Source organism: Larus michahellis, chromosome 1, assembly GCF_964199755.1.
Source record: "Larus michahellis chromosome 1, bLarMic1.1, whole genome shotgun sequence".
Taxonomy (NCBI): domain Eukaryota; kingdom Metazoa; phylum Chordata; class Aves; order Charadriiformes; family Laridae; genus Larus; species Larus michahellis.
In genome coordinates this window covers 141143479-141161619 of record NC_133896.1, presented here as the reverse complement: position 1 = coordinate 141161619, position 18141 = coordinate 141143479, and the positions used below count along the sequence as shown (strand labels likewise).

General features: G+C 39.3%; 1 protein-coding gene across 4 annotated transcripts in view; it reads left to right on the top strand.

Annotated features, from left to right (window-relative positions):
- The window catches only part of FRMPD4 (FERM and PDZ domain containing 4), a 304950-nt gene that overhangs the window by 228982 nt on the left and 57827 nt on the right, over positions 1-18141 (top strand). For all 4 annotated transcript variants that reach the window (XM_074606470.1, XM_074606445.1, XM_074606459.1 and 1 more), the window contains exons 3-4: positions 6733-6893; positions 9002-9104. In XM_074606470.1, coding sequence (XP_074462571.1) covers positions 6733-6893; positions 9002-9104 — 264 coding nt within the window. The remainder of the gene's footprint in view (positions 1-6732; positions 6894-9001; positions 9105-18141) is intronic.

Here is an 18141-nt window from a genome sequence, read left to right as displayed (position 1 = left end):
ATTGCTGCTATTTGGCTGGTGCCTGAAAAGCCCCATCTCAATACAGCAGGCAGGAAACTCAATGTTCATCATACACAGAGCTCCAAAAATGCTTGTGGCCATCCTGAGAGAAGGAAAATAAAAGGAAACCTCTCTGGCAATATATAGATACAAAATTCAAACCAAACCACTGCGAGTCTGCAGCTGGTACTTGAGCCTTATTTCCACGGGATCTTTGTAGGATTCAAGTCTAGAAAGAAGAAATTGGTTCTGTTTTACCTCAAACCAGGACAGTTTTCTTCACAATATATAGCATTTGTACACAATATATGCAGATTGCAGAAGCGTTCACATATTACGCATGTAATGTTCTCAATATGAGGGTACTAATTGTCATTGTATAGTACACTTCCGGCGTATTTCTCCCCGTGCCTGCCTGAAGCTGAGCATAAATCTTTTTATTCCTCTAAATTTGTATTCATGTCAGTTTTATTCACTGCGATTTTGCTTCATTTTTTCTTGCTTTAGATTGCACATCATGCCCGGCAGTGGAGGAAGAGTGGATTTTCAAATTTTTTACGTGTCAGATTTCCCTGCATCCAATTTTATCAAAAAGCTGTCACCAACTTCTTCTGAAACCAGCAAACCTTTTTCTTTCTAATTACATTTTTACCATATGTTCATCCAGATGGCATATGCCAAACATTTTCTAGGGTGCTATAAAATGACCTGACTTTAGCGGATTTAACTGCTGAAGAAGCTTATGAAAAAAATAGAATTGACACCGGGGCAGAAAAATAGTCCTAGAAAGAAAGAAAAAAAAAAAATCTGATAAATCTTCCCAGCTATATTTTGTGCCTGTGATACTGAATTCTCAACATACACACCTGCATGAAAATAGTGAAAATGTAGAGAATATTTTATGGAAGTGTTAAAAGTTGCCTCCTTTTTGAACAGCTGAAAATAAAACTTTTCTGTGTTGAATATGTCTAAAAAGAACTCTGGAGCTGTGAGCAATTCTCTGGTTTGCTGCAAAATGGAGCAAAAAAGAGTTTGTCAAGCAACCAGATTCTCTGTAAAAGCAGCAATTTTACTTCGCAATGTAATGACTATTTGGGCACTTTTTTTTGTGAAATGTCATTTCCAAGTAGAAAACAGAGATGGTTGATGCATGATTTTGACACTTGTGTCCTAGTTCTTAATAATTCTTGTGGGATTTCTTGGAGAAAATAAATTAACTTGAGGTATACTGAGAGGTGCCAGGAACTTGAGGAGAGAAGGAAGGAAGGAAGATTATTTTTCATATTTAGCTACTAGTTAAGATAAATAAATGAAGGTCAGTTTTTCGTCTTTTGGAGAGTTTGCATGTTTGTTCTCACCTATGACAGTTTCCTTTTAACTGTCATCGTTTTTTTGGTAGTCTTTCCAGATTATCAAGAGGAAAAGTATAAAATACCCTCATGTTGTTACCGATTTCCATATGGCTTCTTGAGTCTCAAGCCATTTTACTTAGAGCTAATTCCTGAAGATAGGTGATAAAGTAAGAATCAAATCTACTTTCTTTTGCTGCTGCAGTAGCTTCTACCACTTCCAGTTGCAAAGGAAATTTTGAGCGCACAACCCGAGACTCAATAGAGTATCAACCAAGGTGTAGTTTCAGGGCAGGATGGGCAGAATCTCCTGGTTTCAGAGGTTCAGATGGACAATTGTAAATGAAGGTTTGTTTGGTGTCCTCAACTTGCATGGGTCTTTTTGAAAACCACAGCTGCAATCAACAAAGCAGATCCTCCACCTTCTCAGAGTTAATGAGACAGGATTTTAACAGTGCTCAACAATTTGAAGTGGTTTTGTTATTTCTGAATTAAACCTTTCATAAAAAGTCCTTATCTCCATCCTCCTCGCCCACTTTCACTCATCAGCCCATGAGTGGTTTGACATTTCCACAGGCTCTTCTCTGTCATTGACCAGGATTACACCTGCTGTGTCTCAAGTCAAAACAGTCTATTTTGTAGTTAAATCAATCTGTATACCAGAGACATTGTGACTATTTAAAAGCTAAGGATTAAAACCCTCAAAACTGAGAATTGGTGTTAACCTTTGAAGTAAATGAAACAAGCTGTAATAGGGAAACACAAAATGAAACACCAAAAATGCGGCCTGTCTCCACACTGTCATGATATGATGCAACAGCCATTTGATTATGGTTACGTTTTTTATAGTGTTTGTGGGCGTGCAGCTGCATTAAACTCACCTTGAGGTGTCACCTTTTCTGCTCTTTTTTTGGCTGTCATAACAGAATGGAGCTAAATTTGTTCGGGTGCCTTTGTTACATATTTCCAAAATAATGCTTATCATAACCAGGGTCGCTGGATTCATGCCGTAGTTTTCAGTTTCTTAGGAGAGTTGGACTCGTAAGCGTTTTCCTGTGGAAATGCAAACTCCTGCATACCGAATTTGAGCCTGCTGAGGACAGGCTTTTCTTAGCTGCCATAGACAAACCTCTCAGAATTAGCCCACTAATCCCTAACTGTCAGGGAATGACACGTCAAAATCCAAAGGCTGAAAAAGCATTGTGCTCGGATACTTTGCTTTTAATTACTAATATGCATTATTAAATCAAGCTCTCCTTTTAATTACAGTCTTTGTTTAGATATTCCTTGGGTTATTCAGCATGTAGTTTGAATGAGGAAAATACTAAGAAGGTTTCCATAGGAAGTATTATTACCAAGTTAATCATTATGAAGCTAATGATCTGAAGATTCAAAGTGCCAGCTTCAAGCCATACCTCCGAGTTTCCCGAGCATGAATTCAGGCATGCACTTGTTACATCTGGCTCCCCATAACGTCCTGGGCAGCTGAATTGTGTTTGCAGGTGCTGGCTGCCTTGTCGCAGCTGGTTACTGTTCCCCGAGTCACTCTTCTTTCCTAGTTTTCTTCCTCCTTCACTCGCTGCAGGCCCCTTTGGGGATGAGTGCGCACAGCAATCTTATGCCACCCTGCCATGCCTCCGTTCTGCTCCGTGTGTCGGTGCATGCACACTCAGATGCCTTCTCTTTCGTTTGCCCTGTTGCCCTCTTACCACAGAGAGCTTTTGAGCACGAGTACTTGGAATTACACTTCCATGATTCTCCATAGCTGGTGGTTTACCTCTTGGAAGAGGCTGGTATATAAAAATCTCCACTGAAGAAATTCTCTAACAATTACTCTCCTTAATAATGGCATCTTTCTCACGCTGTTCACGATAAGAGTACATCAGAGAAGACAGCCTTTTGTAAAGCAGAGACTCATCTCAGTCATTGAAAATAGTAGGAAATAAGTATCTCTTTTTGAAAAGGTGATCCAAGGGCAGCTTGTGTTTGTGAGTCTGGAAAGAACAGCTCATACTTAAAATCCTAGCCTTTTTCCTTTTCTTCCATTTTTCCTTCTGAAAAATAAATATTTAGGTATAATCTAGGCACAGTACCATCTAAACACATTTTTTACTATGTTTGAAGCAAATTGGAAGTTGGCAGTGTTGGAGTTATTCTTATGTTTCACTGTTTTAAGTGATGCTCTGTGTAAGATTCCCCAAGGTGGCTGTTTTGAGTCCAAGTTTATTAGATTCTGGTTTAGAACTCTTAGCATAGTTATTCTTCAGGAGTCAATATTTTCCATGAGATGGAGATCAAAGATCTCCAATTAATGCAAAAATTCAAATTAGTCTTGAACTATGGTACTACAACTGGCATCTCAATAATGGACTAGCCACAGGAGGAAGCCGCTTTGTCAACGTACATCACACGAAGCTTTGAGTATTCATCTAATCTCTTCTGGGATCATATTCATATATCTTGCTGCTCTCTTGAAATACGCTTCCAACGTACTGAATGATACAAGAATATCTGATGCAGCAAGCTGTGGAAGCGTGAGATGCTGAGTCTTTTTAGTTGATGTAGTTGAAGGTGGATAGCCTTAAAAATCAATAAAACCTGCTGCGCCACTCAGAATCATGATGGACTGTTCCTCGCTGATCCTCTGGCTTAGACTTTGAATAAGTGATGCTGTGCTGCCGCAGATTCCCAGCACAAGCCCCTGCAATGGCTGGAGCGAGGCATCCACGAGCAGAGCTGCTCATTTGAGCAAATCTCTATGTCTGCTCTTGGAATCTGTTATCATCTGAAGTGTAGCTGTTAGTGGGGTTTTTCGGGGGTTGTTTTGTGGTGGTTTTTTTCTTCATGATTTAGTTTTCAAGGCAGACTACACAAGTACTTGAAGAGAGAGGATGTACAATGGCAGGAAAGTAGTTCTCAAAGGCTCGAGCGGTATTTTCAAGTTGCTTGTAAATACGGCATTTCCTCCTTGGAGATCGCGTCAGCTCGTAGTGCCCCAATTACAAAAATGGAAACAGCTATTAGGAAGAAATGATTAAATAGAACGTTTTAACTTTGTGGGAAGTTTGGTAAGGCTGTCACCTAAGCGAAGTGACAAATGCAGAGTTTTGTATTCTCTACCAAAGCAAAGTTCACCAGTTGAAATAGATAGTTTATGGAATACTGGTGACAACTCAGAAAGTATCCTATTTAAAAGACAAAATGTTTGGATACCTAGAAGCTCAAATTATAATAGGCGTTGATGGGGAGAAGCGGGGCTGGGAGGTCTTGAAAATAGATTTCATAAAGAGCCTGCATAAAACTCCCTGGATTTTCTAACAGTTCTTTTGACTAAACATACTAGAAAAATATCTAAAATTAATTTAAAAAAACTGGAGGAACAGGAGTAGTATGAAGTGTTAGATGTGGTGCCATACCTAGTAAAAGAAAATATATTTTCTTTGCTGACTTCACCTGATGTTGATACTAGGAGAGCACAGAGATATTCTCTTTCTCTCTCCTATTTGTACAAGGAAGTAGCTTCTGCTACCTGTGATGCATTAAAAGGCTGCACATTGCTCTTAGGCAGACTGAATCTAGTGATAGGAATAGAGAGTTTCTTTGAAGAAAAGCCCTAGAAAAACCCAGTCACAGGAATAAACTCCCGCTGAGAGTTTACTGAGATTTTGCTGCTTTTCTGTGTATCAGTAATAGAAGCCGACCATGGAGAGAATAGAAATTGATGTCATGCCCAAGGTGTATGTGTTGGGGAAGGATCAGAGAAGTTTTTGCATGTCATTGATGCTGAAAAGAGATCTCCAAATGATGCCTTTCTCCTTACGCACCACCTGTCTGGAGTTCTTCCAGGAACTGTATTTGAAGGTGGAAAAGGGACCGGCGGTGAAAGCAACAATTCTGGTCGCGTGGGATGTCCCCTAACTCTCGTGTTATAACATGGGATATGTAAGATTATCAAGGATATGGGAAAATGACTTGGTTTTTGTATTGTTAATTATTTATGAGGAGACCGCCTTTCAAACTGATGATACTACCAACTGCTGTAGGGATATCTGCCTCTCTGATGTCCTTTGCGGCGTTCTTAGTTTGGGCACCGGGCCGTTACTTTTCTCTGCGCAGGAGCCTGTGCCCTCCCTGCAGACGGGGCTGGGACTTGGCTCCATTTGTCTACTGCATTTATCCACCGACAGCTGGAATTAGTTCGGCACCTGCAGGTTTACAGTCTCTTGAAGATAAAAAAAAGAGTTAACTCTTGGCCAGGCAGCTTTAAACAAATACTATCTGAGCTCTGTCAAGACTGCAGTAACCTGATGCTATGAGCTGTAGTCTGTCTTTATGCTACGCTGACCTGGTGTTGCTTGTCTGCAATGGTGACTAGGTTTCCTGAAGCACATGAGTTCAGTTAATGGCATTTGGAAGGGTATGACACTGGAGTGGTCTGTTTGTCTAATCGGCACTGGGAATTAGTAGCTGTGACTCAGCGGAGAGCTCCAGGCATTAGGTGGGAAACACAAAGGATGTTCCAGTTCAGTTTGCGTACAGCATCAGTCACATTTCAGTGCTTATTAATGTTAATTTAGAAGTCTCTATGCTTTTAAACCATGACCTCTTTCATGGATATGTGGTGTTGGATAGCTTTCATCCTTTTGATTTTCTGCTTGAAAAATCAAGATCTTTCCCTCCAGCTGTGAGAATTTTTTCTTCTAGGTACAATAAGTAAGCTTCATCATAACACTGTAGCTGAACGTAAAGTATTTTAGTAATTGCTGATAAATATATTTTCTTAATTTCTTTTTTTTTTCTTTTTTTTTTGCCCTGCAACAGTTTGGAGGGACTTGGGAGAATTTACCCGAGTAGTAAATATAGAGCTGTTACCTGTGCCTTAGGTGGTCTGAGGGGACACAGCTCGGAAACTTGCTTAATATTTTGGAAAACCAAATTTAAATGTGTGTCCTCTCTTCTTGCAAAAGGTTGGCAGACTCTTAATTGTTATGTTTTACATTATGAGTAGGTCACTCTATTATTTTTCCCTTCCAAAAAATGAAGGATGAAAAATTCAAGCACGGATGACAAAGACGAGCAAGGATGGCAATGTTGGGTTATTTTTCTGTCATATATGGGGTATGATTAAATGTATGCTGTCAAAGAGAGACCTCTTTGTAGGTTGATACTATTGATTAGTATTTGAAACCTGCGAGCAGCATTATTACTTTATGTATAAGAAAATCTAATAGAAAATTATTAAGTTGATGTTTTAGTTCCTATAGTGAGAACGCTTCAGGTATTCATCTCATATCGTTGCAGAAATTGTTTGGCTCAAGTAGGTACCACAAAATCATGTTTTAATGATTTTTTTCCTTTTTCCATCTTTTATTTTTTTTCACAGTCACATGACACAATCAGCCACATTTGAAGACCCTCGAATAGACAGCTGCCAAATAACCCCTCCAGCCCCTCGGAAAGTGGAAATGAGGAGGGATCCTGTGCTAGGATTTGGGTTTGTGGCTGGTAGTGAAAAGCCAGTTGTTGTACGCTCAGTAACACCAGGTATGTTTTCCCCACCTGACCCCAGAAGCAAACTTGGACTTAATCTCTGAGATGAACTAGAGTTACAAATTTGAGTACTGTTAAAATATTCAGGCAGACAAAGTAATTGCAAGGAGTAGGTAGGATTTTAAGCCAGTAGTTTCCCTCCTTGCACTCACTTTTGAACGTTATGTAAATGCGTTAGCAAAAAGCCAGTTTTAGGTTATTGCTCTGAGCCATTACTATTGTTTGCCTGAAAAAAGTTGACCCACTTCATTCAAGGAAAGAAGGTCTCCTCCCTGTTATGTTTATATTGGTTTGATGTCACCTTCATTGCCATTGAATCAGTGTTTTCAAAAGTTGCGAAATTAAAACTTGCATATTTTTCATTCTTTTTATCATCAGCTTCCCAAGGAGAACTAGGTTTCTAACTATAATACTTGGTTCTAGCTATAATATTTGGTTTTGAAAAAGAGGATGTTATTTCTGGCCTTTTTTTTTTTTTTTTTTAATGGATACTTCTGTTTAACTATGTGCAAAAAGCCAGGTCAAAATAGATGCCTAAACGTCTTACCAGAAGTGAAAATTAATGAGTTTTGTGGTATTTTTGAACTTGTGGGGGACCAGACCTGAGACTAATCAGTCTCCTGAATAGCGGGCTCCTATTCCCTATGCTTAAAAGTTCACTTGTTACGTAAAATTGCCTTGGAGCCAAGGGCAGAGATTTGACTTTGCTCTTGTTCAATATGTTCTCCAGAACCCCCGCAGAGAGCAGAGGAGAGGCAAAATCGACTTTATGAAGTTCTGATCTCATTTACCCACGTGTGTGCATTGATTATATTTGTATTTCTTTCAGATGAAGCGAGCAGCGTAACTAGTATTTGAACTAGATCCAGACAGTTCTCTTCTCCCAAGTTAGCGTTATTAATGTAGTTTTATGTTGAAAATGTTTGGAAAAGATGTTTACTATATTCTGCTCCAAGTGAATAGGAGGAAAGATGAGCTCAGGACAACGTTCTCATACATGGATTTATATCCATTTATGCTGGAAGTGAAGTTTTCAACCAAAACAGACGAAAGGAACGGCATTAGCTCAATTATTAAATGAATTGGTTTTGATAATGTAACATTTTCTTTTAAGACTTTATCTTCAAACTGGTAATATTATTGCGGTTTTTATGTATCGTCATTGCAGAGTTTGAATACAGAAGACCAGAGAGGATATATCTTTTCACTAGCAGTTGCAATGTCACACCCTCTTCTGGGCATGTAATCACGCTGAGAAGCAAAGTATTATGTGCATTTTATAAAGCATAAACTCAATATGAATGTCAGCAGTGTCAGAATCCAAAGCACTGAGTAGACACTGATAGTCTACTCAGACCAATGCTAGATATCTGTGTTGAACTGAAAGTGGCAGTGCTTTTGGATGTATGTAAAACTTGTGTTCACCAAGTGGTAGGAATCCAGAAGAAAAGAGACTCAGAGGCTGGAAGTATAGAAAAGTACTGTTTCAGATTGAAGGAAATGGTTCATTTTGCCCAGAGCAGAAAAGTCAGAGGAGAGATCTGTGAAATGACTTTCAAATGTGTAAGTGATGTTTCATAGGAAAGAGGAATAAGATGTTCTCCTGTGTTACTTTCCCTGGGACAGGAAACAATGCATTGCAAAAAGCAACATCTGGTGTAGATACCAGGGAAAAAGACTTCCTGATCTTAACAGTAGTTAAATAGGATCATTTATTTACAGGAAAAGGAGTCATCCTCAGGGTGGTCTTACAAGAATATCAGAAAAACATTGATCAGGGATGAGTAAGGTATGGTTGATCACACCTTAAAGGCTGAATTAGGCCACCTCTTATGGGTCCTTTTGGCCGTCCAGAAAATTAAGGCCTTATTTTCAGGTGGCTGAATGTGGGCTTGGAAATTAACTTGAAGAACTTCAGTAGATGCTGCTAAGCCACTGGCTTTCGAAATTTTCCTGGTGAGGAAGTACTGGTAATGTCAGAAATAGCGTTAAACATGCCGTTAGTTGAAGAAAAAGACACTTATAGTATGTGAACAACAGAGTGTGTCTGTGCATTTACGGTGGTCTGCTAACCTGTGCTTTTTTTTCCCATCTGTCTCCAGGCGGCCCCTCTGAAGGAAAGCTTATACCAGGGGATCAGATCATAATGATTAATGATGAGCCAGTCAGCACTGCTCCAAGGGAGAGAGTCATCGACCTTGTCAGGTAGTTGATGTCCTGTCATTTAAACTATGAACCCAGTGGCTTATTGCCTGCACAGTCATTTGATAATACAGCAAGTCTTGCCTTCTTGTGACTAAGAAAAGAGAAAATAATGTTACTTTAGTCATAATGAAGAACAGTGAAGTATTTTTGTATTGAAATGAAGTGTCTTCTTAAATGTCCTATGAGTAGCTGAAAAAATATAAGATATTGAAACAGCTCCAAAATACTCAGGTATCAAAAGAGGAATAGTGTTCTCCTGTTACTTATTTTTGGTATGGGTTGTTGAAAGGATAATTCCTGGAGCAAGGCAGCTCCCGATAACTGTTGCTCTATTGCATTTTTTTTACATGAAGAAAATTGAGTCAGGTCCGTCTTATGTGAAGAGGAAAGAAAAAGCGGTGGGGTGATTTTTGAGACCAAGTGGGAATACTTTGGGAAGCTCAAAGAACGTTTGGGTGGATTGCAGGCAGGTAGTTTGTGTGAAAAGAGCAGTCAGAGCTGTGTAGATAGGAGTCAGAAAACAAGACAAAAAAGTGACCGTGGAGAGTGCAGGAAAGGGGAAATGTCAGTATTTGTAATGAGCTGTAGAAAGAAAGAAAGGACAGGGACTGACAAATGCTCAGGATGTAGAAAAAAATGTGGTGTTGTTCACATAATAACTTTTGCATTTTGTGTAACAAGAAATGTTAGTGCATTGCATAGAAAAATGACTTGTAATTAAAAAATTAAATATAAACCTGATTGTTTTAAATTCCAGTAACCTGGTCACTGGGCACCAGGGTTTTTTTCTGTATTTTCCTTCTCATTGGTGTAAATTCTGAATTGGTGGGTCTAGTCAGTTCCTGGGAGATACTCAGGTTTTAACTGTGCAAGTACCTCTTCTCAGAACTGGTAGCTGCCAGTGTTGTCAGTGTTACCCATGTTATTTTGAAATGTCACATTTGCTTCCAGAAATTTGGGCAGCAGGTGCCATGGTAGTTGTACTCCTCTTGCAGATCACAATTTGAGCAAACAATTGCTCATTTGCTGGGGATTCAGCTGTGAAGCAAACTTCTAAAGGAGATACGGAAATGGCATAAAGGTGCTAGCAACACTGATGCCTTTATCTGTGTTAGGTGTGTTTAGACAAAATACAATACATTTTCAGATTTAAAAAAGTGTTAACCTGCAAGTTAACTAACAGAACCACAGCACATTAGGAAGAGACTTTGACACTCTCGGGTTTTGTGACAGAGACACCGTGAACTGCAGGAATTGTCCTGTTCCTAATAAATTTCTGTCCTATACTCTGGATTGACCATCAGCATAAGCCGCACAAATGGGTTTTAAACTCATTTTTGATGTCTTTGTCTCTTCATAAGGCGACAAAGCAGTCCTCGTTCTTTCCCTGATTCTTTGATATGCAAGTAATCAGAATTAGGATCTCTATCTCATTTCTCTGCTGCCAGCAGTATGAAGTAATAACAACAAGGAAAATAGATTGATTAGGCCTGAGACAAACTTAGTTTATTGTGTGGCTGATTCTCTGTCTGCCTTCAAATGAGAAACTGAATAAGAATGTCACCCTTCCCAATTATGTTGACTCCATAGGTAGTGTCTTAAATTAAGTGTTGTTGCATTCCAGGGGAAGCTTTTGGTGACGCTTTTCCTACACGGTAATTCTACCTCTACTCTGAAAATCTATCTGCAATTGAGATTTTGACAGAGACTCATTCTTTGATGAGCCTCAGAGTGAAATGTATTGGGGTTGTATATTACAGCTTTTGAAATGAAGAGCTTTCTTTTCATGCCAGTGGGGACACCTGGAAGGATTAGATGCTGCCACTGAACAGTCCTGACACCACAGCAGAAGCAGTTCTTTACAACAAGGAAATAATGAATCCCTTCTGTATAATAGAAGGTTTTCATATGGGTTAGAGAAGTCTGCAACTTTGAAAATGCTTGCTTTCAGTTTTATATGTGCATGGAAACAATTTGAAATTTTGTTTTCCAGCTGGTAGCAGTGTATCTGTGGTCAGCAATTAGTATGTTTTAGATGTGTAGGTTAGGTAATGGGCATAATCACAAAAATCACAGAAGAACTGAGATAGCGTTTCTGGAGGTCATCCAGCCTACCCTCTTGCTCAAAGTGAGCTAGTGTCAAAGTTAGATGTGGCTGCTCAGCACTTGTCAAGTCAAGTTTTTAATGTCTCCAAAGATGGAGATTTCACAACCACACTGCACAGATGTTCTATGTTTCAGTTATTAACCATTGGCTTTTCAAAGATAGAGAGCAGCTTTTACAAGATATGAGCCAACTCCCTCAGAAGCCTTAGATGCATCCCATCTAGGCCCATGGACTTGTGAGTGTCCCTCTTGCCTAAACAATCCCTAATTCAGTCTTTGTCTACCTCCGTTCCCTAAGTTCTGCCACTAAGCTCAGGCACCAGGGTGACAGACCTTGCCACTGAAGACGAAAGCCAAGAAAGCATTGAGTACCTCAGCCTTTTCAGTGTCTTTTGTCTGGTTGCCCACCCCGTTTAGCAGCAAGCTCATGTTTCCCTTAGCTTTCGCTGCTGATGTAGCTGTAGAGGCCCTTCTTGTTACGCTTCACATGCTGTACCAGTTTTGGTGCCAGCTGAGCTTTGCAAACTCAGTTCCTGCCTGGCCAGGTAGAGCCTCTCTGTTTCTCCTGGGTATCCTCTCTCCATTTCTATCTCTGAATGACTTCCATTTTGCACCGGATCTTGGTCAGGTGTTCCCTGTGGAGACACACCGGTATCCTGCTGTCCCTGCCCGCTTCCTTGCAGATTGGAGTAGACCATTCTGCAACTTGGAGGAGGCTCTCCATGAAGATCACCCAGCTCTAATAGGCGCTGGCCTTTCAGAGCTGCATCCCACAGGACCCTGCCCACCAGTGTCCTGGACAAGTTGAAGTCTCCACTTGAGATTGGACTCCTCTTCCTCCTTTCCCTCAGGATCTTACACTGTACCATCTTGTGGTCACTGCAGCACATCAATGAAAAACTGATATTCCAACACCGTATTTTTTTTCTGTGATTGCATGGTCTCTTGCTGATTAGGTATAACAAGGTGTATTTTATATTCATGATGTGAAATTCTGTGGCTATTTTTATGCAGCTTTCCCTCAAAGTTTTTTGAAAAGTCAAGAAATAATTTGTCTTTATAATTGCAGAGTGTAGAAAAAATTAATCTCCTTGAAAAATAGAGACATAAAGATCATAGTATGCCAAACAGAAAAATCCTAAACTGCATGAGAAAAAAATAGGCATATTTCATAACCAGATGAGCATCATGCTTTAACAAGCTTAGCAAGACTCAAAACTTCCAAGGAAAAGTATACACAAATGCTAGATGTTAAGTGAACCTTGAATGGTAAACAGAGTTTTTAGTGTAATGCAATATTTAATTGTATTCCAAGAAAACATTGTCAGGACATTTACTTACAAAAAGGGTTATACTTTTGAAGGAAAATAAAACGGAAAAGATAATTTCTGCTATGGTCTATCTTAAATCAAAAAAATAAAAAAGGTTTCAGAATGTCCACCAAGAAAAGTATCTGAAAAATGTCAATTACATCTTTTTTAATTAGGAAAAAGCATGTGTCAATTTTCCACAAAATAAGCTAGAGCATTTTTTTTCCAGATCATTTGTTTTTCTTCAGCCCTTTTCCTATCAGCTCCAAATTCATTGTGTACTTTTTACTCCTACAGGATTAGAAATTGTTAGACTGATCTTTTAAGAAAGTCCCTCTTGTGTAATGGTTTTACTATAGGAAAATGCAAGAAGATAAAGGGAGCACATAATACAAAAATTTTCACATTGTCTCTATTGCATTTTAACATTTTAATTATGTGTGTGCTTTCTAAACATTCATTATGAAAATAAGCTTCCTTAAGTAGAAAACTGTATTAAAGCCACCTCTGCTGACTCCAGGGGGTACTGAGCAGGAACCTGGTGAACGATTTTGGTTTATTTTTTAAGAATTGAAGGATGCTGTTGTATCCTAGGAGGTCTCAGGTCTGGAGATTATTGAGGATATTCATTATAAATACCCCCTGTAGGTTATTCTCATCCATCTAATTCTTTTGGATCTGCTTTACTGGCAATATTTAATTAGTGTTCAAGTTGTCCTTTGAAAGCCAAGGTTGCAGAAATACGTCTGTTTGCAGACAAAACACATAAGGACTCATTATTTCTGGGTAACGTTCAATGGCTTTTCCACCATATTATGTTCTTCTGAGCTATTTTCAAGCACAAACCCAGAAGTCATGTTTATGGTTCCCCTTACAAAGAGAGGTCACCTTTGTGAGCGTCACTTACGGCTGCAGTCTAGATGTGTTCCATTCAAGACAGAACGTTATTGAAGTAGGAAAAAGAGGAAGAAACAAGCCCTAAATGTATGGTTACAGTCCAGGCAAGGAGCAAGTGAATAGAATACTAAAGAAAGACGATGTATTTGAAGCGCAGTTGCTTCGAAATTGTAGCAGGAGCTGCTTATCTTGGTTTTCTTTTACTGCTGATACAGATTCCGTGACTTAAAGCTTTCCACACATACTTAACAATAAGTACTTTGAGATAACATTAAAGTCATTGCACAATGTAGGTTTTTTTTCCATATTTGAAGGTGAGCAACAATGCAAAACTAACATATTAGAAGGTGTATTAATGCACTATATCAATTAATTGGTTGTTCAGAGGTGCGTGTATTTCATTATCATTGGTTAATGTTAAATTTGTATCATTTTAAGAATCATTTTAACAAACCAAACCTTCTTTTAAAACACTTAAAGAAATACATCTAACAAATAATTTGACTTATCATATGTTTATAGGTAATTTCTATAACATGAATGAATGGCTTGATTATCTTAAATTGTACTGAGTATGCATTAGTCTACAAGGATCCCAACATATGTAAAGTGTCTTTTTATTTAGCAAGATATTTTACTGAACTTTTAAGCAACATACAGATGTACTGCTTACCCATAAAGCAAACTTTGAGTCAGGCACAGTAGTAGTATTTTGTTCATACTTCAATTAAAATAGTTGTCTAGGTAGCCTGAGAGGAGGGACGCACCTGAAGAGGGTGATGCATCCGAGATACTTGTTTTGGAATTAAGTACCCTGTTGCAGAAGGCTTAATTTATTCATTGACCAAAGAAGGAGCATGGAAAACTACCTTAGAATAGAAACCTGCCTTCTAGGTTGCTAAATTAGGCTCAATTAGTCCATTCCTTGAAACTGTAACAGCAGTAAATTAGTATTTGACATCCTGTGGAATTCCACTAAAAGACTTTAATTGCAAAGCAAGAACTGAAAAAGGTGAAATTCATTAAGGGCTTTTCTTTCTTGTTGGCTCTGTTTTCTATTTAAGAGAAATGACTCAAAAACCTTTCTGAAATTACTCTTGCTTTGGCAAGTTAATGTCATGGCAAGTTTTCATCAAGAGGATCTGGAGGATTCTTTCAATCCTGCAGTGGAATTTCTGTTTTAATTTTGTATTACCATAAGAGTGGAGAGATGGAACCCTCTAGGATTTCAGGCTGCGTGTTGCATTTTAAGTGCTAACATGAATTTAATCAATACTGACCCTTCTAACCATCATCATGGAGTGGATGAGGATTCTGTCACTGCCATTTCAGTCTGTGTGTGTCAGGGGACCAGTTTGCCTTCTCTGCATCATCATAGCCGAATGCAAGTGCAAAAAGGGAGCTCAGTGGCAGTGCCTGTCATCATTGTCTTCTCACAGCAGCTGAAAATACCACTTTTCAAATGTAATTTCTGTCTCTAGGCTTAAATTGTTTCATGTATTGGATCAAGCAATTTTGGTAAACTTAATATTAAAGACATTCTTTCTTCATCAACATCATAGAGGAAAAAATCAAGCATATTGAGCTATTAGCTATGATACTGCTTAGCAACAAAGAATCTTGAAACCTGCTTTTCCTGAAAAACAAGTCATGCAGACCTTTTAATCTGAAGGTACTCCATTATACTCCCAGTTTGGTATATAAATCCAGAGGCTATACGTACTTTGTGTCAGGCCTTGATCTATGAATTGCTAGTGTTTTGGGTTTTAGATACATAATGCTGAGCAAAGGGACAAAATGTTGGACCAAATTATCTGTAGGAGTTTTACAAGTGACACCAATGGAGTTAAGCTTTCTGCCAGGGCATTTAATTAGCTACCTCTAATCAGCTGGACCAAGCTGAGGGTATGAGAGGTCAGTTCCTGTCTGACTTGAGAGGTGTTGCTACATATATAGGTAGATCTTCTACCTTTTGAGGTGCTTCTGCAACATAATACAGAGATAACTTAAGTAGTTTAAATCATCTGCTGCAATCTAACTGTGAAAGCACAGATTTAATATTGTCTACCTTCCTTCTTGGCTGCCGTGGTGATGTCCTTCTGGTACTTAACCTAATATATTAAGATCTAATTCAGATCTCTCTAGATATTAATTATTAGTCTGTAATATGGTTTCAGAAATGCTTGCCTGCCATCTCGAAGGCCTCTTAGAGTTAAGCTGAGCTGAAAGCTGTATAGAGATATTACTTGTTAAAATCAATACCAACTGTGGAAATTGTTATCTTTTAAATCCATTGTATCTATGAAAGCATGCAGTCTCATATCCTTGCTCTATTCTTAGCAGAAAGTTGGCTGACATGGTTTAGACAGGTTTGGGTTCAATAATTCAAATGTTTTGGAATGCTGAGAACTTAATTTGTAAGTTTCTTTTCATGTTCACCATGGTGGATGTCCCCTGGAGTTTGCATGTCTAGGGTCTTTTTGAAATTCGCAGGTTTGATGTGTCATCCGGTTGAAGTGTTGTGACATCATCTTATTCTGTTATCTTCTAGAAAGAGGAGTCAGCCATGATAAATTTCAGGTCAGTTGTTCAGTAACAAATTGCTTTATGGTAACTGAATGCAAGGTATGGACAGAGATGTGGAACAGCTGTGCCCAAAACACTGTACAAAGCGACTGTACAAAATGCCTCCTTCAGAGGTGAACCAGCAAATGTTGCTTTCGTTAGCTTGTTCTGACAAGCAGGCTTACCGCTTCCCATACAACTCAACAAAAGCGTTGGCTTGTCTGCATGGAGGATTTACTTTGAAGCCGGATGCACTGATGTGAATGTTTCGTAGTAATTGTTTCCATGTAAAGTCATACAAATGGCTACCCAGCTTTGAGTTTATTATGAATTAACCCTTCCACGTGATGGATTTTCTCTGTATTGCGTGCCCTGCAATAGATGTTTATCCTTCTTTGTGCTGTCGCTGCACGCCCTGTGCATCAAAGGATTACTTCCTGTTGGAATAGGTAGCAGGAGGTACCTACAAATCTCATGTCCTGTGTTTGGGGCAGGGAGGATTAGAGAGGAGGTGTCAGACTACAGAAATCTCGTGATTTCTCTTTCCTGACCCCGTTATCTCTCTCTTTTGGGATGACATTTCCAAATCGTAAAAGATTACGTTGGGCAAGCCAGCCCTTCACGTCGTGCAGTTGGTACTTGAATATTCTGTGGCTTGTGCAGATGCCTTGAGGACATCACTGCAGGACAGCTACACTTACACAAGACAAGCACTTTGATATGGAGCAGTTTAACCAGCAGAAAGCAGAAGACAAGGAGGAAGACAAGACAGAGTCAGCTTCAGGAGCTTTCTTGAGAACCACCAGTCTGTGCAGAGCAGTTTCTCGTCTCAGAGAAGCAGTATGGGCTGGCAGGAGAGGATTGTGCTGTGCATCTGGGGCTGCCGGCAAGGAATGACTGTGAAGTATGAAGATGACAGAGATGCCTTCACCACCGCATGCACAGAACTCACAGATCAACTCTGCCCTTCCAGAAGTGTGTGGCTGCCCTCACTGGGAAGTTTACAACTCCCTCATCCTGCCAGTCAGTTGCCGACTGATTCAGCGCATACCCATCAGCTAATGAAGCTGTTGTAATGGAAAACATAGCCATTTTTGAGAATATACGACATGATACGTGATGCTTTGTGAAGGCTTGTGTTACACACTACGTGGACATTGGTCACATCAGTATTCCCTTTTGTCCCGAGACAGTGCTGGACATTTGGATCATAGAAATTAAATGGTTTTTGTCTTAGCTTCAGGATGACAGAGAAATAACTTCTTTAAAATACCGAAAGGTAGATGGCAGTATCGAGCAAAAGGCTTGTAGTTACTATGAATTATACCCAAATGCTGTATTTTGATAGAAAGACAGCAAAGGTGATGTCAAGAGCTGGGAGGCAAACATGATATTTTTATGGTTTTGTAAGTTGACCCTTGGAGGGTTGTGTTTGCTACAGGCGCCTTGTATCAGTGAAAGGTAGAAAGATTTTAATCTCCTGTTTTTAAGGAACCCTGTTTTGGGGGGTGGCAGTTTTACATAAGCACCAGTGCTCATAGGAAATGTAAAAGATAATTTAAACTGTTGAGAGAGAACGGTGAAAAGACTGTGACCAATTTGCAATATCTTGTATAGTTTCATGAATTTGAACTGCCGTTAGTCTTTAGCTGTTAGTTCTGTAGAAGCTCCTGGCAGTGTCTGTATTTGAAGGGGTTTTGTGCATTTTACAAAAATTCATCTGTTTGTCAAATTGGAGAAAATAAAGTTAGCATAACTGTTAGTGTGGTGGCTCTGTATGTCTTTTTTTATAGCACAGTGAGAATGGGGGGGGGGGCAAAATGAATAGCTTTTAAAAAATCTTGAACCATGTAATTGGAAAATATGAATAAATGGAGGTCTTAAGCCCTTCTCCTTGGGGCTGCTTAGATACTATGGGCAGCTGGCATGTTGAGTGGTGGTGTAATCCTGTGTTTGCAGTTAAGGAAGCACGTTTTTCCCCTGTCAAGGTGGAATCAGCACTCCCTGGCGTGGGAAGGAGATAAGGAGAGTGACTGGGAAATGGGTAAAACCCTATTCAGAGCAAAGCGTCATGGAGAGGTCTTGTTAGCTCATGGCCCATTGGTATAATGGTGTGATTTTAATGAATTGTGTAATGGAAAGCTGACTCAGGAGTTCCT